General features: G+C 41.1%; 1 protein-coding gene across 1 annotated transcript; it reads left to right on the forward strand.

The window, feature by feature from the left end:
• The first annotated feature begins 196 nt into the window (after positions 1-196).
• pnkd (PNKD metallo-beta-lactamase domain containing) lies at positions 197-18526 on the forward strand. The gene is made up of 9 exons (XM_084084701.1): positions 197-351; positions 5117-5232; positions 9036-9148; positions 9812-9870; positions 11193-11285; positions 13604-13767; positions 15685-15771; positions 16487-16602; positions 17917-18526. The coding sequence occupies exons 1-9, from the start codon at positions 317-319 to the stop codon at positions 18097-18099; spliced, it is 966 nt and encodes a 321-aa protein (XP_083940827.1). The 5' UTR covers positions 197-316; the 3' UTR covers positions 18100-18526.
• Positions 18527-21258: the final 2732 nt, after the last annotated feature.

The following is a 21258-nucleotide window of genomic DNA, read 5'->3' on the forward strand; positions in this document are numbered from 1 at the left end:
GTGCGACAATGTCGACCTCAAACGGCAGAGACAAACGAGGAACCTCATCTCGGAGCTATACAGCGGAGGGAGAGGTTCCGTCGGAGCTACCTTTTTATGTCTATGCGGCACGTCACTCCTCTCCACCCGGCAGTGTAACCACGTGACTCGGAGGCCGCCCGCCCACCCCGTCATGGCGCTGTATGACTGGTCTCCAGTCACGCTGCTGGTGGTGGTTCTCCTCTCATCTGTAGGCGGTGTGTGGTGCTTGTACCGCCGCTGCTGTGGAAGACGAGCTGCCCGCAGACTGTGGAAGAACAACACGGTCAACACCACCATGGCGAGGACCGAGACACCGCTGTTCAGAATCGCGTGAGTAGTAGAGAATGAACTGTCGCACTGCAGGAATGGCTGTGATGTTGTTGTCAGAGCTAGCTGTAGTTTACAACCCTCGTAGACGTATTTACGATTCTGACGTCTTCAATCTACGAGAGTTGTAGGGTGCACGTCCCATGCAGGGGAGCACTTTCTGCACTTTACCCCGCGACACTCCAAACATGTTCAAATTGAAAATAAAAGGTGCTTACCGCAAAGCCCCAAATGTTAACGACCTTCGCGGGGTAGTAGTGATCCCCGTCGAGGTATATCTTTCAATAAAGAAGTCTTTTAATCCAGCTTGTGTCGGAATCTTCACTGTTCTTCTTTTGTTTTAAATGAGTTTGAACTGCGCATGAGCGATTTGGCGGTCGGGAGGTGTATTGCGAACTGCTTCTTCTTTTGTTTAAAATGAGTTTGAACTGCGCATTAGCGATTTGGCGGTCGGGAGGTGTATTGATACATTGTGTTTTCAATGCGCAATACACCTCCCGACCGCCAAATCGCTAATGCGCAGTTCAAACTCATTTAAAACAAAAGAAGAACAGTGAAGATTCCGACACAAGCTGGATTAAAAGACTTCTTTATTGAAAGATATACCTCGACGGGGATCACTACTACCCCGCGAAGGTCGTTAACATTTGGGGCTTTGCGGTAAGCACCTTTTATTTTCAATTTGAACATGTTTGGAGTGTCGCGGGGTAAAGTGCAGAAAGTGCTCCCCTGCATGGGACGTGCACCCTACAACTCTCGTAGATTGAAGACGTCAGAATCGTAAATACGTCTACGAGGGTTGTAAACTACAGCTATGTCAGAGCCATAAGGCTCTGGTTGTTGTCATTGTAGTGATTGACCTACATGCATTAGCCTAGCATCACCTATATATATACTGTACTAGCTGTAGAATACAACTCTCGTAGACGTATTTATGATTCTGACGTTTTCAATCTACGAGAGTTGTAGGGTTCACCCCCCATGGACACAGGGACTTTCAGCACTATACCCCGTAGACACTCCAAACATGTACAAATTGAAAATAAAGGTGCTTACCCCCACGCCCCAAATGTTAACTCTCGCTACGGGGTAGTAGTTTAATGTAATAATCCATATCTTTCAATAAAGAAGTGTTTTAATGCCGTCTGTGGCCGAACTTCATGGTTTCACCCTCGTTTACTTCCTGTTTACATTGAGTGTAACTCCGGGTTTCACCAGATGGGGCGCGTTAATACCGCTCATTGGGAACTTCCGACAGAATCGGCCACAGACGGCATTAAAACACTTCTTTATTGAAAGATATGGATTATTACATTAAACTACTACCCCGTAGCGAGAGTTAACATTTTGGGCGTGGGGGTAAGCACCTTTATTTTCAATTTGTACATGTTTGGAGTATCTACGGGGTATAGTGCAGAAAGTCCCTTTGTCCATGGGGGGTGAACCCTACAACTCGTAGATTGAAAACGTCAGAATCATAAATACGTCTACGAGAGTTGTATTCTACAGCTAATCCTGTACATACATACACAATGGAGACAATACTGACCCAGTTACTGCCTTGTTGGAATACAAGACAGGTGGGCACTTATAGGGACATCTGGGCACCTGGTCGAGTGGTGCACCCATAGACTGGGTGCACCTGAAGAGGTGGGCACCAGGACAACTGGGCACCAAAACCATCTGGGCACTATAGGGACATGTGGGCAGCTGGACGAGTGGTGCAAAAAAATGTTGTGGCATTAGGAGTCGTGTCGACAAGTGTTTTTTTTTTCTTTTTCTTTACATAGCATGCTGCTTTGTTGTTTTTTGTTGGTAAGTGATACTGTTCTTCAAATCCCCAAGCACAACACAACAAGGTCAAAAGTACAATATAAGAGTTTATTTGTCAAAATAGAAGTACTGTAAAAAATAGAACAATAGGCTACTATTTATCTCAATTATTTTCTATCATTTTATAGTGTACTGTTTTGCTATGTTATCTCTATCTTAAAGGTAGGGTAAGTGATTTTCTTTGGTAAAATAAGTGTTACATAGCTCTATATTCTGATAGTACTCATTGCTATAGAGTGTTTGTTCAGTAAAAGGAGTCTCCTTGTCTCTCCAGCTCTTAATAAAACAGAAAATGCATTTTCGTTTCAGTTTAATTTCCAATTTTATCCATTCAGGATAGAGAACTCAATCAGGATATAGATTAAACAAGTGAAATTAGAAGTGATGACACTAAGAAATGAGCAGCCAAAATTGGAACTGGAACACTATAAAAATTAAGCTTAAAAATGGGTACTTTCTCCTGATTGGCTGAGATTTTGACACCTACCGGAAAAGGTATTATCTGTTTATTAAAGAGCTGGAGAGACAGGGAGACTCCTGTTACTGAACAAACACTCTATGTATATCAATGATTACTATCAGAATATAGTGCTTTAACCTTTTAACAAAATACTTTTTGTTTTAACCAAAAATACCACTTACCCTACCTTTAAAGGTAGGGTAAGTGATTTGCTTTGGTTAAAATAAGTGTTAAATAGCTCTATATTCTGATAGTGCTCATTGCTATAGTGTTTGTTCAGTATTAGGAGTCTCCTTGTCTCTCCACCTCTTTATTAAACAGAAAATGCATTTTCGTTTCAGTTTCAGTTTTATTTCCAATTATTATTTGTTTATTAAAGAGCTGGAGAGACGGGGAGACTCCTGTTAATGAAAAAACACTCTATAGCAATGATTACTATCAGAATATAGTATTTTAACCTTTTAACAAAATACTTTTTGTTTTAAAGAAAAAATATCACTTACCCTACCTTTAACATTGATCATTTGACAATGTTTTGGTATCCTTCATTCTTTTTGGTATTTTACCATTTAACCAATTTGTTCTATTTTTTTAACAGTACTTCTATTATGGCAAGTACACTCTTATAGTGTACTTTGAAACTCTGTACTATTTTGACTAGGGATGTCCGATTTTATCGGCCTCCCGATATTATCGGCCGATATTAGCATAAAAATTGATATCGGGAAAATATCGGTATCGTTTTTTTTCTTTTTTTTTTTTTCTTTTTGCTTTATAAATAAGTTACAGGAGTTTTTACTGTATATGGTGTGTGTGATATGAAATTTGAGCTTACCCTAATCACAATAATCCCCGCATATATCGGTATCGGTTGATATCGGTATCGGTAATTAAGAGTTGGACAATATCGGTATATCAGTTATCGGTAAAAAAGCCAATATCGGACAACCCTAATTTTGACAAATAAACTCTTATAGGCCTAATGCGCCTTTGACCTAGTTGTTGTGTTGTGTTTGGGGGTTTAAAGAACAGTGGGTTAAAGTTAAATATCACTTACCAACAACAAAGCAGCATGCTATGTAAAGATAAAAACTACTTGTGGACACGAATCCTAATTCAGGTGCCCACATGTCCCTAGTGCCCAGTTATCCCGGTGCCCAGTTATCTCCACCCCTAAGTGCCCACTCGTCCCGGTGCCCACATGTCCCTAGTGCCCAGATGGTTTTGGTGCCCAGTTGTCCCTAGTGTCCATATGGTTTTGGTGCCCACCTGTCCTGTTACCTCTTGGAATCACTGTAAAACAATCGTTCTCGATAGTAATCATTGCTGTAGTGTTTGTTCAGTAACAGGAGTCTCCCCATCTCTCCAGCTCTTTACAAAACACAAAATATTTCAGATGGGTTACAAATATCATCCAATCAGGGAGAGAAGCAGAGAACCCCACAAAGATCATTTATAAGCTTATCTTCCAGTTCCAAACTTGTTCTGCTCTATGATGGTTCTTTTTACACTTCCAAGGACCCCCGATTCCCCCCCATGCATGCATTAGGCCACAGACCCCTATAACACTGAGTGTACAAATGGAACCATATGGACCTGTAACAGTTACAGACCTGTAAGGGTCCATTTGGTTCTTTCCATACTATCAATGATTTAGCATGGGGAATCCCCCTCAAGGACCCCCTGGGGCTGGGGGTCCCCCCCGGACCCCACTTTGAGAATCAATTAAATTCAATGGAGCTTTATTGACATGAGAACATTTACGTTTACATTACCAAAGCAAGTGTCAAAACATAATAAGAATAATTTAAGAAAAACATGGGGAAAGTATGTACAGTTGGAGGGGATGCAGCATTTTGTAAACAGAGCTATGTCACATTGCGATTTGTGATGTTTTATATGCATGTTATATAAGTGGTATATATACATATGTTTTTAATCACTGCTGTTAACCCAATCCGGGAACGCATCTCATCTGTGTCACTTTAGATTTCTTTGGCTATTCAAAAATAGTAGATATACAAGCTCATAGCAAGGCACTGAGTGCCGCCCTATGAGTTTGTAGATCTGCTATTTTAGAAAAACAAACATGAAAATGTGTGTATATATATATATATATATATACATTTTGTACTCAAATCTTTGCTTCTGGGGGTTCCTGGAACAAAATATTTTGAGATGGACAAATACGTATAATTTTGGGTGGTCCTTGACATGAACAAAGTTTGAGTACCACTGATATTATAGCAACATAAGTTCAAATTTTAGAAGACTTAGAAGACATTTGTAGAATCCCCAGAAGCAAAGCTTTGAGTTGAAAATGTTTTAAAAAACATATACATTCAAAGATTTGCAAATATATTTAGCAGATCTACAAGCTTGTAGCGCGGCACTCTACGAGCTTGTAGGAAATGACACACTATGCGTTCCCAGATTGAATGGGTGAAAAAAAGTGCTGTAATTTTCCCGCTGCAGGTACATGCTGTACACCCGGACCAGACTGGGATACATGTACTACAAGCAGCAGATGAGGAAAGCCCGCGAGCAGTTTCCCTCCGGACACTCCAGAACCCAGTGCACGGAGCTGAATGGTACTGCTTGGTTCCACTGTAACAATCTAACAACAATGTAACGATTGTGGGCATTATTGAGCACACAGCTAAACCAGGGGTTCTAAACGTGGGGTCTGAGGACCCCCAGGGGTCCTTGGGGGGGGGGGGGGGGGGGGGGTGATTCCAGGGGGTCTCAAGCAAAATGTGTCAATACGGCATCACAATCATTTTAACCACTCTATCCATGTTTTGTAAGTTTTAAAATAGCATATATACAAACTCACAGACGTGCTGCGAGCTTGCACATCTGCTAATATTGAGCTCTTTTTTTTTATCTTGAAAGTGTTTGGAAGATTTTGAATACTTTTTTACACAAATCTTCTCTTCTGGGGTCCCTGACTTGCACACATTTTTTTAGAGGGGGGTCCACTTCCAAATACATATCAATTTGGGGGTCCTTGACATGAAAAAGTTTGTCTATGACATAAAACAGTTTGACCGCTGAGCTAAACAGCTCAAGACCCACGATTGTTACATCGTATATATTAACATTTTACTAGCACTGTGTACTACTGTTTACATAAAGTGGAGAGGTATGCATGGTCAGGGGGTTGATTTTAATGAATTAAATTTGCTCTGAAGGGAGACAAAGACGTTGCATTAATATAATTCTTTCTGGCTATACATAGCCTACTAATAGTATGTCATAGCAGATTATGGCTAACCGTAGAGGACAGGACACAAATCTCTTCGCCCCACTTATGCTCATTACAATTTTTAAAAGCTCTAATGCTATTAGAGAGGCCCCTCTGTTGTTATGTGTCTTTGTGATTAAATCCACACTAATTTACTATGGCCACCCGCTCAGTCAGGAAACCTGTTATTCATTGACTTGAAATGCAGGGGTGTAGTGCTTGCTTCACGCGCCACCACGACATTCCACCAGTCTTTAGAGCAGGAGCACGCAAGACTGCGTTCCCATACTACTGTCACGCTGCTACATGTGTGATAATACCCTCTGTAGCAGTTTAGCCTGCAGATTAGTTATTGGTAGGCTACTTAAGGAAAACAATAGCCAGCAGTTAAAGGCACTTCACACCCCATCAGACCCAACCCCCATCCGGTCTCTCCATTCAGTAGAATGCGTTGGTCTAGCCAGGGCAATGGCCTATGGATTCTATTATCCTACCTCTCTTTCATAGCTTCTATAAATAGTGGGACATTCCTTGGAAAAGTTACAAAGACGAAAACTAACAAAAAAATATAGCTGCAAGCAGCGATAATACGGGGCCAGTGAATAGAGAGAGAGAGAGACATGGAAACGGAATAGATTGAAGAGAGAGAGAGAGTGACATGGAAACAATAGATTGATGAGAGAGAGAGATGGAAACATAATGGTTTGATTGGACATCTCAACCTACTGCCATTAACAGGATTCGAACTCTCAACCTTCAGACTAATAGGCTGCAACACTACCTATAGTGCTATAGCTTTGTCCAGGCTGATATTGTCTGTTGAAGATCATAAACTCTTGCCTTCTTTCATGAACCAAGCCCCTGTTTCACTAACACTAAGATCACTCGTTCACGAACCATTTACCAATGAAGAAATTGTACATCTCCTCAGAACCAAAACTAGTGAAAGTAGCCGATCTACAAGCTCACAAACCATGAAAAGTTGTGAGAGTGTAGATCAGCTATTTTCAGATAAAGTATGTCATACGTTGAAAAAACGTACTCTCAAATAAGCATTTCAGGTTATCTTTACCATTTGCACATGTATTCATTGATACAGTCATGTTGTTTGCAATTCAACTTAAATTAAGTCTGCATCAAGTGAGGCTTGAACTGGCGACCTTGAGATTGTGAGGCATTCATTTAAGGGAGACGCCATTGGCCCAACAGACAAGTAACTGAAAAAGGAGATCACACAGATGATACAGTTTCACGCAAATAGCTGAAAAATCCTGGGTTTAAGTGTTTTTCAAACTGCTCAAAATTGCGGACAATCTAAGGGCGGAGCTTAATGGTCAAATCGATACGTGTGTTCCTCATGAGTCAAGGCACATGTGTAAGCAAGTTTCACGACTTTCGGCCAAACGAGGCATGACTTATGCCTGTTTAAAGTCTGCCTTTTCAAAAAATTGCTATAGCGCCCCCTTTTGGCCAATTGGAGTGAGATTGGTTTCAGTGATATTTGGAATGACCCTGTACATTTCTGCAAAGTTTCAAAGAAATGTGAGTCTGCATGTATGTTTTAGGCACAGATGAATAATTTTCATAAAACTGTAATAGTTAAAATCTATCTCCTCCTGGGATTTTTGAGCAATCTGCACGAAACGTTTAGCACTTGAACTTTGGACCACTGCCTACAAAAATTTCCAACGGATTTTCCATAAGTGAAAAAATGCAGAAGTTAGGAGCCAATGACTGTTTTACATATAATTCAAAATGGTGGGCGATCTAAAGGTCAGAGGTCAAAAGTCAGACCACAAAAGTTGTCGGGCATGAAGAGACGCATGTGTGTATCGAAGTTTCATGGTTGTAGGTCAAACAGGGCACGAGTTGTACCTGTTCAAAGTTGGCACTTTCAATTGAGTGCTATAGCGCCACCCTTTGACGAATGAGTGTGAGAATTATTTCTTGGTCGTTTTTCATGAGCATCTACCATATGGCCGAGTTCCGTAAAAAGCGTATGCACGGTTAAGCCAGAACTGGCAAAAACAAGTATTTTTCAAACTGCTCAAAATTGCGGAAAATCTAAGGGCGGAGCTTAATGGTCAAATCGATACGTGTGTTCCTCATGAGTCAAGGCACATGTGTAAGCAAGTTTCACGACTTTCGGCCAAACGAGGCATGACTTATGCCTGTTTAAAGTCTGCCTTTTCAAAAAATTGCTATAGCGCCCCCTTTTGGCCAATTGGAGTAAGATTGGTTTCCGTGATATTTGGAATGACCCTGTACATTTCTGCAAAGTTTCAAAGAAATGTGAGTCTGCATGTATGTTTTAGGCACAGATGAATAATTTTCATAAAACTGTAATAGTTAAAATCTATCTCCTCCTGGGATTTTTGAGCAATCTGCACGAAACGTTTAACACTTGAACTTTGGACCACTGCCTACAAAAATTTCCAACGGATTTTCCATAAGTGAAAAAATGCAGAAGTTAGGAGCCAATGACTGTTTTTCATATAATTCAAAATGGTGGGAGATCTAAAGGTCAGAGGTCAAAAGTCAGAGGGTGAAAGTTGTTCAGCATGAGGAGACGCATATGTGTATCCAAGTTTCATGGCTGTAGGTCAAACAGGGCATGAGTTGTACCTGGTCAAAGTTGGCATTTTCAATTGAGTGCTATAGCGCCACCTTTGGACGAAAGATTGTGAGAATTATTTTTTGATCGTTTTTCATGACCATCTACCATATGTCCGAGTTTCGTAAAAAGCGACAGCGCGGTTCAGCCAGAACTGCGAAAAGTGGCAGAAGTGACAGAATAAAGCGAATAATAAAACAGGTCCAGAGCTGAGCTCTGGCCCCGTAAATAATCATTTCTAACTAAAACTACTTCTGAATATTTCAGAAGGCTGGTCGAAGCGTGTCTGTGTGCATTCATGCGCACTTGCATGTGCATTGCATGCACGTTGCATGTTCATTAAAATAGCATCCCCCCCGGTTAAAAAGATCTACACCTACTACTACAGCACTGCGTAAAATTACTACAGCACTGCTTAAATGTTTTTTACAAAACCTGGAATGCACAATCCATATATTTTACATTTTGTCTCGGTGCTGACCATTCACTCACCTTCGTAACCCGTCTAATTTATATATTGTTTTATTCCACAGGTATTAAAATAATTCCCATCCCAGTTCTGTCTGATAACTACAGCTATCTTGTGATTGACATGGCCTCTAGCGTGGCAGCGGTGGTCGATCCTGCAGATCCTCAAAGAGTACAGGTGACTGCCTCTTTATATTGTTAAAATACCTGCTCTATTTTATTCTATTCTAGAAAAAAAGTCATCTTTTAATGTTTGTTTGTGTAAAGTGAAGGGGAGCCAGTTGACGTTAAAAAAAAGCACAAAGACATAATTGCTATCAGTGAGGTACAGAGTAAACTGTAAATGAGTATTTTAACACTTCATTAACTGTGTAAAATCACTTTAACTGAAATACTAGTGGCATTTTTGGCAGCTCTTTCTGCTAATGACAGGGTTCCTCTAATGTTCGCTCTAGTCCTGTTGTTTTGTTGTTTGTTATTTTTCATTACAGAGCCAAGAGCAGCGTACTGAATTTATCATCTTATGTCAATGTCCTGATCTGTGTAATTTATTCTCCACCCGTCCACAGTGATATATTGACTTGTTTTTTCTTTAGTAGTAATCATCATTTAATACAACTTTCATGCTTCTGTTCCCTGCTGACCTGAGCGCATTACAGTCAGATGTTTCTTTTTTTGTTTTGTTTTGTTTAGTTTTTTTTCCCTCTTCTCCAATACTGCATACTTGAATCAACTGTTGACGCTCAAAGCTGTTGATTTTATGATAAGCTTGTGATCACAGGAGGCCACAGTGTAACTGCTTTTGATGCCGAGGATTAAACAAACCTCTGTAACCCCGCAGGCAGTCCTGGAGGAAGAGGGGGCGGCGTTAGAAGCAATCCTCTGTACACACAAACACTGGTGAGAGAACATCTACATCCTCTGGTACAGTGGTCTTCAACAGGGTGTCCGGGACCCCTAGGGGGTCCTCAGAGTAACTGCAGGGGGTCCGCCAAATCTTTGTGTGATGGGAAACATTAACCGAAAATAGTGAGCTTGATCGGCTATGAGAGTTGGTGTAGAGGGAAAAACAACGGTCACGTTGACTAAATATTGAGGGTTTCAAAGGTTAACTGTCTGAAAATACATGTGTTAACATGAATCCAACACATTGGAACAAGTCTATGAACCTACAGTTTCTATGGAATCTAAGACAATTTTTAATCTGCAACACAATCTAATTCAATATGTAGTGGGGGTCCCTGCTTCATCTCTCCCTCAGCTAGGGGGTCCTTCGCCTGAAAAACGTTCAAGACCCCTGCTCTAGTATGATACTGTGCAGTCTGCGCGCTGTACATTTTAACCACTTATGCCCTGGGAGCCATAAGATTTAGTATACATTTTTATGTTGTGTATTATAGGCCTGGGCTCTTTTTGCGAATTTTCGCCTATAATGACTAAAATAGGGACGCCAGGGTTAATGTAAAGAACGTTCAGGGCTATTAGCAAATTCCACAGTGAACACGCGAGCGACAAGGGTGGGTGGGTAAAAGGAGGGCCCGAGGGAAGGAATTATGTGAAATATGACAGAAATGTGCACGCATTGGCATGCATGCATTAGTGGATAGATGCATGTACTGTATAAAGATGACCTCATATCTATCAGGTCATCTGGGAAAGGTCTGCTTTCTGTCCCTAAAACCAGAGATAAACGTGGGGAAGCAGCATTTATGCACCACATATCTGGAACAAACTCCCAGAAAAGTGCAGGTCTGCTGCCACTCTTACTTCTTTTAAAACACAACTAAAGACCTTTCTGTTTGCCGCTGCCTTTGATTGAGTTAATTTTCTTTTTTTTCTTTCTCTTCTGCACCGTAACTGTATCTGTTATTTGTATTGTATAATTTCCTTTGCTTAATAATAATAATAATAATAATAATAACGTGAATTTATATAGCGCCTTTCAAAAACCCAAGGATGCTTTACAATACAAAACATAAACAAACTATTTGCCAAAAGCCTGAGTAAACAAGTGTCTCTTCAGTGCGGACTTGAAAGAGTCCACACTGATGTTTGTGTAAAGCACATTGATGTTTTGTGTAAAGCACATTGAATTGCCTCGTTATTGAATTGTGCTATACAAATAAAACTGCCTTGCCTTGCCTTTCACACACTGATAATGGCTCATATTAGTAGGTGTGTAGTCATGGTAAAACTTTTCCATCATACTTTTGTTTTCTCAGGGACCACAGTGGGGGAAACAAAGGGCTGAAAAAGATCCACAGTTCGTGCCCGGTTTATGGAAATGCAACTGATAACATCCCTGGCCTTACACAGTAAGTCCCAGGCTGCCGTATACACTGTGATATAATACGTACTATATATCGTCACTGTCGGTTGGAAACCTCATATTTCCAAAAACGGTTACTTTTCAGGATCCAAAGCCAGCAAAAGTAGCAGATCTACAAGCTCAAACACACAAGGTTTGAATATGGAGATAGGAGGTTTCTGCCCGACAGCAATGATATATCAGTAGGGGTGCAACAGTGAATCGAACTAAAAGGATTTGATCATTGTGATCTGTTGTGAGCGCTTCTTTATTTTTTTAAAAATTCAACGACAAAGTAATAGATTAATAATTACTGAGACTCTCTTCTCTGATCATCCCCCACTGGGAAAAAGACTATTCACGCATAACGTCACGGCTAGTGTAGCATTGTGATCAGCTCTGTCATGGTATATCGTCGCTGTCGGGCAGAAACCTCTTATCGCCATATTCTAACCTTTTGTGTTTTTTCCTAAATTAACACCCCACTTGATCATACTACAGCGTCACACAAAAGTATCAAAAGTATCAGATCTGCAAGCTCGAAACGTGGCGCTTCGCGATACGTTTCGAGCTTGTGGTTCATTTTTCCACGGTCACATGTCTTAACTATGAACAAACGGCAGGGTGTTGTGCAAATACTGTAGGCCTGATAATATCCTAACCACATGAAGTCTAAAAGCTCTGCTAGTTGTGTGAACCGACTACCACACTAACTGCCATCCTTGGAGCCTTGTGCTATCATGAGTGGGGTAAAAAAATATATATTATATTTTATATTCAAGGACCTGCACAAAATGTCAACAAAACCACAGGCAAATTAATTAAAGTACCGTAATAAATACAATTATAACTAGAAAAAGTGCTCCTCGGAGCACAAGTCTCCGCCAGCAGACTTGTGTTGGGAATGTTGGGAATGTTCTAATTCTTATGTTCTAATTCTTACAAAAAATAGAACATGTTACTGTGTCATAGTAACATGACACAAGTGTCCTATCCGTCTGTATAACTGTCCTATCCATCCTGTCTGTATAAGTGTCCTATCCGTGTCCTATCCGTCCTGTCTGTATAAGTGTCCTATCCGTCCTGTCTGTATAAGTGTCCTATCCGTCCTGTCTGTATAAGTGTCCTATGCGTCCTGTCTATGTAAGTGTCCTATCCGTCCTGTCTGTGTAAGTGTCCTATCCGTCCTGTCTGTGTAAGTGTCCTATCCAATTGTTACAGTATCCGCCATTTCTCAGCCATTTTAGTGATTATTCCTGTCTTACCTCACTTTGAAAGAGGCAAAGACTCTTTCAAAGTGACACATGTATTTATAGCCCGTTATATGTCACTAGCCAATCAGATCACACTATTTCACCGTATTGTCAAGTGTCACGTGAGGCTCGACCAATGTTTGCTTGGCTGACGGAAAGTGAAAACAAACTCTCCTGGCGGAGACAATGATAATAATATTGTGGATCTAGGCATCCACATAGGATCCGGTGTGGCTTCAATGTGGTTCTTGGTCTTCTTGTGGCCAGCCTGTGACGTATTACTCCAAATATGGGCAAGGTTTCAGCCCTGATCCAAGCCCCTTTGACATCCATTATACAATTAAAGTTAAACATTGTTATGGTTAAGATGGAGGTTAAGATAGCCCTACTGGCAGTTTGTGTCCAAGAAATGTGACAATGAGTGGTCAAGCAGTTAGCGAGATTAGCTTCAGACAATCGTATCATTCTGCATGAATGCCGCTCAGCAAGTTTCATGGCAGTCTGCCCAGTAGATGTCTTGTGTGCAAGTGGAAAGTCTGACCTAATGGTGGAATGGCTAGAATACATGGTGCCAGGGGCCATGCATTCCATGTTTGGGGCAAACAGCTGGCTATTTTCAACAGTTTTGTTGAATGATGAAACCATTATTTGTGCCTCATGGCCAAACATAGACACTGAACCTAGAGCTGTCAGGGCAAATAATTGTGACATTTCTGTCTGGCTTTAATGCTTAAGTAAACAAAATTTGCACAGATATGCCAAATCATTTGAATATACAAAGACATGACAGACATATTTAATACTTTCAAAATGTTTCTCAAACAGTGGAAATAGCAGATCTACAAGATCACAACGTGTCGCATCCCAACATGTTGTGAGCTAGTAGATCTGCTATTTTTTGGAAAAATGTTTGAAAATGCATGAACATTTTTCAAACGATTGTTAATATGCAATTAATATTAATATGTTCATTGATATAATATATTAAATAATTGCAATTAGGCCATTATGTAATGATTGTGACAGGCCTTCTGAACCCCCTCCCTCCTGTCTTTGTGTTGTGCTTGTCCAGTCCCCTCTCACACAAGGACACGGTCACCGTCGGCCACATGCACTTCAAGGCTCTGTTCACTCCTGGACACACGGTGGGACACATGATCTACCTGCTGGACGGACGGGCCCTCGGAGGGCCCTGCAGCCTGTTCTCTGGAGACATGGTGTTCCTGTCGGGATGCGGTGAGCAGGGCTGGGGTCATTAACTCAAAATATATCAAACTATATTTAGAACCAATAATCGACTTATAATCGAGGATCAGGTTTTGTGTCAACTAAATTGATTAGTCTGATTAACCACTTAACCACTATTTTATACTTTGTTGCACAATGGTGAAAAAAAAAACGTAGGAGATCATTCCTTGCCTCCCTCACACACACACCCTCCACATTCATGACCACACTGAGGGACTTTGGGGTCGGCAGCATTCGACAGCTAGGGGCAATCTAATAGTATAGTCTCAAGTAGTAATGTCAGTGTTGTTGTTGTTGTTTTTTCCTAGGGAAAAAGCATGGAGTCTGCGTCTCTTGTTCTCAAAGCTAAAAGGCCACTTAGGCTGCAGACCGTTGAGTGCTACAAGTTCAAAAATAATTCAGCTATCAGTGGAAGAGCACCCCCCACTTGACATGTGTTTTCAGCAGTCACATGGCCATGCATGGATTTAAAGTTATCAGTCGCCACGACCGATTTCAGTCATCTGGATTCCATAGAACTCAGCATGTCTTCTATAGAAGCGTGTCATGCACCGGAAATAGGCTATCTACAAGCTTACAGCACGTCAACACTGTGACGGGCTGTAAGGTTGTAGATAGCCTATTTGTGGTTGGTATTTTAAGATTAAAGCGTATATGATGTGGTCAAACTAGCAATAGAATGCATGTTCAATCTTCCAGAAAAATCCTAATTATCTCAGACTACAGGTCTGAGGTAGTTTGAGTTTGAGTTCCTCTCCCCTCCTCTCCTCCTCTCCCCATCTCCCCTCCCCCCATGCGAAGTCCGGCATAAACGTTAGCAAAGCCCAACTAATCAATCAGTCAAGCTGAGGGTCTGATTGGCCTATCAGGGAAGCCATCTCTGCACACACGTCATGCGAAGTCTGGCATAAACGTCATGCGACGATATCTCAGATATGATTTCATAAAAGCTTAAAGGAGTATTAAAGCCTCAATCTGCAAGGTTGGCTGTATGGCTGCCAAAACATGATAATTCTACATATTGAGCTGATTTGTTTAGAAAACACAGCGCAAGTGTGTGTGGCTTGTGTGTGTGTTTGTGTGTGTGTGTGTGTGTGTGTGTGTGTGGGGGGGGGGGTTATTTTGCTTTAATCCATGCAAATGTCTGTTTACTTGTTACCTGCTAAAACACAAAGAAGTGTGTTTTAGGCCACAAGGAAGAAGCCACATGCACCCCGGCTTTACACATGCTGCGAGTTACAAGACAGGCATTAGAGCATTTATAATCCCTTATTGCATTGCTCTAAGATACTGCTACCACACACACACACACACACACACACACACACACACACACACACACACACACACACACACACACACACACACACACACACACACACACACACACACACACACACACACACACACACACACACACACACACACACACACTATTCAGTTGTGATGTAGTGCATGAGGCCAATCCCCCTAGAGGCCATGTGAAGAACTGGCTGAGTATTTGTCAAGCATCTCAAGAGCAGGAGATCCATCCTAAAGTGGCAGAGCTTTCTCTAACTTCCCCCTCCTATACTTTAAGGTATATAGGAGGGGGTCTCCAGCAAAATGTGTTAATACATCACAATCATTTTAATCACTTTATCCATTTATACTTTGCCTATTCAAAAATAGCAGATGTACAAGCTCCGTGCTGCAAGCTTGTACATCTGCTATTTTTTAGATTTTTTGAAAAATCCTCCCTTCTGGGGGTCCATGGCACAAAACATTTTCAGATGGGGGTCCGCGGCCATAATACAGTACATGCCAATTTGGGGGTCCTTGACATGAAAAAGTTTGAGACCCCCTGTCCTGGCCTAGATTGTGTGTTGTTGTTGTGACATTCCCATCATGCTCTTGTGTTTCCAGGCAGGATGTTCGAGGGCTCTGCCCCGACCATGCTGTCATCTCTAGACAGCGTTGGAGCCTTGAGTGATGACACGCTACTGTGGCCGGGTAGGTGTGTGTGCGTGTGTGTGTGTGTGTGTGTGTGTGTGTGTGTGTGTGTGTGTGTGTGTGTGTGTGTGTGTGTGTGTGTGTGGTGATCGGGTTAGAGATTGTACGTGGTGACGTGAGTGACTCTAATGTGGGGAGGTTAACTCTTTGCTGTTTGTGTGAGTGAAAAAGAGAGGGAGAAGTTATGCAGCATTCACACTAAAGGCCAATTTATGCTTGGAGCGACAAGTGTCATGCGACGTCTCGCACTGTGCGTCTCACAACGTTCTGAGATTTAAGCATTCATAATGTCTTCATACAATTCATACAAAATGTAAACAAGGCAAATGTGGTTCACGTGCACCTCCGTGGTAGCGGAGCTTACCTCGTCTTCCCAACCAATCTGATTATTCAACATTTTATGAAGCGTCTGCTGCCTTTCATTTTTGTCCGAAAAATGAATTATAGCCAATCTAATCGGTTCTCTGACGCTTTTCCATTTTAAGCTGTGTGGCTTGAGCAAAACTTCAGCTGCATCTCCACTAGTATTTGTCGCCACTAGTGTGAAGTGAACGCAGCGTTAGTGATAAAGACGGCGTTCTTGACCTCATTCATAGATCAGTCAATACTGAAAGGATTCTGTCTGTCTGTCTGTCTGTCTGTCTGTCTGTCTGTCTGTCTGTCTGTGTGCGTGTGCATGCATGCACGTCTGGAACTGACCCAATACTGTCCACAGGCCACGAGTATGCTGAGGATAATCTGCTGTTTGCTGCCGAGGTGGAGCCACGCAACACTGCCAGGGAGAACAAATACCAGTGGGTCACGCAGCAGCGCGGCCAGAAGCTGTGCACGGTGAGAAGAATGCTGCTGTCATTGTTATTCTTCTCCTGCAACAAGTTGTTGCACTTGCTATTCATCACATTGGCTAACAACACCTGGTGAAGAAACAGCTTATCACAGGTCCACAGCTTGTTAGTTTTAGTAACTATAACTTGTAGATCGGGTATTTTCAGGCGAAGAGATTTGGTGTAGAGATAAAAAAGAAGGGGACCAGGCAATTTGTATAGACCCTTGGGGGACCACGGGCCAACTGAAGTATGATAGAGGATTTAAATGGTTTAAAATATGGGTGGTGTGTAGAGATAAAACAATAGCTCACCACCACTGCAGAGGTCTGGGTCAAATTCCTGGCAGCGGAAGCATAGTGGGAGGCCGTACAGCAGTGGTGAACCTCTGCATGCCTTTCATTCTCCCGGGGGAAACTCCTCGCTGTCGGGTGAAAAGAAGAAGCGGCTGGTGACTGACTCCACGATGTGTGCTGGAGGAGGCATGAGGTTGTCTACTTACTACACCCTCCCCAGAGGTTGGCAGTAACACGGACCGCAGGACACACACACACACAGAAAATACTTGATTAGGTGTGTGCAGCGAGGGAATAGAGATGCAAAGCTGTGTGTTTCATTTACCAGGAGTCCAGGGCCTTGGTGTTTGCCACAAATCCACCCTGTAAACAAGGGATTTGACCAAATTGCTTATTTCGTCTGTCGGGTGGAGGAAACCTTGTATGTACAAAACTGTTACTTTTCAGGATTCAAATTCAAAAAATGGCAAAAGTAAGCGATCTACAAGCTCAAAACGCGGCACGGAGCGTGATGCTTTTGTGTGACAATGTTGGATGATCAAGTAGGGCGTTAATTTATGGGGGAAAAAAGTTAGAATATGTGGAGATACGAGGTTTCTGCCCAACAACAGCGATTTGTTCAATTTGTTGAGATCAGTGGAGAGGGACGCTACATGATTGTAGGAGTTCAATTTTGCAGGAGTGCTCATTCACGTGCTTTGGTTTAGGGCTGCCTGCAACTACCTCATATGTCCAAAACTGTTACTTTTCAGGATTCCAAATTCAAAAACATCAAAAGTAGTAGATCTACAAGCTCATAACCTGTCGCTTCACGCTGTGTTTCGAGCTTGTGGATCTGCTACTTTTGATGCTTTTGTGTGACGCTGTAGTATTATCAAGTAGGGCGTTAATTTACGAAAAAACACAAAAAGTAAAAACACAGAGATAAAAGGTTTCTGCCCGACGATATATTTTTTATAATCAATTAAATCGATTTGTTCGATTAACTGTTGCAACCTCTACTGTACTCTACTTCTGGTTTTCAGAGTCCCTCCACCATCGGGGAGGAGAAGAAGTACAACCCGTTCCTGCGGAGCGACTCTCCTGAGCTCCACGTGGCCCTGGGCCTCCAGCAGTACCAGGACGAGGACTGGACCCAGTTCAGGGCCCGGGTTCTGGAGGAGCTGCACCAACGCAAGATCCTCTACAACAGGAGGGCTAACAGATAAAAAAAATGACACCAATAAAGGGTGCATCTCAGGAGCAAGACGCATATAGCTGAATGAAGAAGGCACTGGAGTAACTCGTATGATTGGAGCCTTTTTCTTTATTATAGAACAGGGTGCAAGGCAATCTGTAATCTGACATTGAATCGAAACGTTTTTGCCTTGCTCCACCCTGTTCCATATTAACCTAACCTATCAGGTCTCAACCCATTGAGACCTGAAGCCGATTCTACATGTCTCCTAAATCTCAACAGTATTCTGAAAAACGTATATTTCTATATCAGTGGTGCTCAATCTTTTTCATGTCAAGGACCCCCAAAATTAAATGTATTTGGCCGCGGACCCCCATCAAAATATTTTGTTCCAGGGACCCCCAGAAGCAAAGATTTGAGTTAAAAATGTTCGCTTTAAAATATATATATATTCAAAGATTTGCACACATTTTCACGATTTTTCAAAAATAGCAGATCTACAAGCTCGTAGCGCGGCACTCGGTGCCGCGCTATGAGCTTGTAGATCTGCTATTTTTTAAATAGCCCAAAGTGTAACATAATGCTTTTTAGCTCAAATCAAAAAATGACACAGTTCCAGGTCTTAATGGGTTAAGACTTGAGGCTGATTCTGTATCGGTAGTTCTCAAACGTTTTTGTGCCAAGGACCTCCAAAATTATAAGTATTTGGCAGACCCCCCATCTGAAAATGTTTTGTGCCAGGGACCCTCAGAATAGAAGAATTGTTTTAAAACTAACACTTTAAAAAATGTTCAAAAATAGCAGATGTACAAGTTCGCAGTGCGGCACGAAGTGGCACGATGTGAGCTTGTAAAAAACCTGTTTTTTTGTGAACCACTGTTCTAAATCCTAAGAGTTTTCTGAAAAACTTATGTTGCTATATATACTGCATATAGCTCAAATCCAAAAATACACAGGTGGGTTCCCGGTTTTAATGGGTTAAAGAAAAAGGCTCCAATCATCGAGTTGCCATCCATTCTTTATTCAGATAAAATGACTCGATAGACTCACCTTAGACAAAAGTAAACTTGCATGCGTAGCATTCACCCCTGTTCAGCCAATAATAATAATAATAACCAGTGGGTTTCTGATTTTGGCTTCTGAATATCAGCGCGATAAATGAATGTGTCGCAAAGTAATAACCACATGGGTTAATTCAGGGTTTACGGTACTTGAACAGTTGGTACTACTTAACTGCACTGTAAGGCTTTATAAGGGCATTTAAAAGATACATTTTTCTGAGCGGGTTTTTACATTCATTGATCTAAAGGTGGAAAAGAGAAAAGTCCTGATACTGTACGCTGGCCAAGAGGTACGTCTTGACGCACTGGTACTCTTACGGTGCTGTGAAACGCTTATTACACCGGTTTTCTTTTTGTTGATTATGAATTATTTGATTACGTTGAATACATTGCTCTCTTGATTAACAAATAGGAATGGGGGAAAATGCAAGGCATTTTCTTAAAAGCAAATAATTTGTTAGCTTCAGCAGCTAAACAGACATATGATAACAGTTGTTTCTGACACAGGCTGGGTGGCAGACATTTGTGTGTCAATATTAACTTTGAGGTACAACTAATAATGTTATTTTTTCCATTTTTCTTAGCTTTACTACTGTAACTAATGCTCCATTCTGGTTCAAAACTTTTGATGGAGTCTGTCATGAATGTATGGCTTCATTAACAATTTAAAGCTATATAATATGTAAGTTTTACATCCGTTGTGCGCCCTCTCCTGACAGAGAGTGGTAATAATAATGGTGTCTGAGTTACAGTAAAGATTAATGGCACATCAACACAGTCATCTTAATTGACATTGTCAACCAGTAGGTTGGTGTCTTACAGTCCTACCTGACACCAGGGTTGAAATTTCTCAATGGAAGAGTACAATTAGCACATGTGCCAAATATATTGTATTAATACAGATTTGTTAAAATGATGTTTTATTCATTAGAATAAGTCCGTGATTGTACAGTTGCTTCAGTTATTTCTGCCATTGGGGTCAGTTGCCTACCTGTTAAACCTATTAGGACAAATGTATACATACATACAGTAATTATGTTTACATTTTAAATTCCAGATTTTTGCTTTTTTTCTGAATTAGCTTGTTAAATTACTCTACCTTTCATCATAGTACTGTGCAGAGCTGTTCACTTACTGTGCACTTCTAAAATGTCTCACGAAGGGACAGAGATTTCACTGAGCTGCTGCCATTGTTATTACACATTTTATATCTTCCGTTATTCTTTGATGTTATCGGTCTATTGTGCATCTTTGCATCAGCCCGCAGTAGTAATGGCGGCATTGGTACAGTAGGGTCACTGCACCGAGATATTAGGCATAGGGATTAGTCATGGCCTAATCCCTATTATGGGCATATTGTTGTATAGGTGAATTTCAAAAATAGTTGAAGTCGTGACGCCTTGTGAGCTTGTAGATTGGTTATTTTTGCTATTTGGCATACGCCAAAGCATATTGGGCGTAAGTGGTTAATTATGGTTACCAGACCAGATATTGAATATTTCTAAATTCAACGTTCACATTCACACATGGCTTTTTCATCCCGTTTTCGCAAGAGTACTGCTTCAATCTTAGATTGAAGAGCAAGTTGTTGATGCAATTATTTAGTTTCATTTCTTTCCTTTTGTAAAATTGCCTAACATGAAGCTAGTGTATTATTTTTATGTTGATTTAAAACCTGATAGAATATTTTTTTATATATAGCTCATGGGTTGAAAACCTTCTGAAACCGAAATTGTGAATATTACTGTATATAATAACATACTGAATGATTTATAAAACTGTGACAATACATTGTATTTTTTGAGTACGGTCAAGACAATAAATATGGTTTCATTGCAATATGTATATTTGAATATTTTGGTTTCCGTTTTATTCATGTTTTTGTATGTCAATTTAAATGCAGTTTGATAGTCACTTTTCCAAGTAATAAAGTGTCAGGAGGCACAGGAATAAATATATATTTTTTGAGGAGACGAGTCAGTTCTATCAGCACCTCGTTCCCCAGATGACTCGTGGCCGAAGATGTTATTCTGTACATTTGACAGACTCATGCTATTTGCATAATATATTATTTGCTGTCGTGCAGCAACTATTATCTCCATATTTCAACTTTTTCGTAAATTACTGTC

The sequence above is a fragment of the Gymnoscopelus microlampas genome (genome assembly GCF_963454915.1).
Source record: "Gymnoscopelus microlampas genome assembly, chromosome: 17".
Taxonomy (NCBI): domain Eukaryota; kingdom Metazoa; phylum Chordata; class Actinopteri; order Myctophiformes; family Myctophidae; genus Gymnoscopelus; species Gymnoscopelus microlampas.

Coding starts and splice junctions, on each gene's coding strand:
- pnkd (XM_084084701.1), top strand. CDS start 317: ATGGCGAGGACCGAGACACCGCTGTTCAGAATCGC. Junction 9,149..9,811: donor CAGATCCTCAAAGAGTACAG/GTGACTGCCTCT, acceptor GTAACCCCGCAG/GCAGTCCTGGAGGAAGAGGG. Junction 9,871..11,192: donor CTCTGTACACACAAACACTG/GTGAGAGAACAT, acceptor TTGTTTTCTCAG/GGACCACAGTGGGGGAAACA.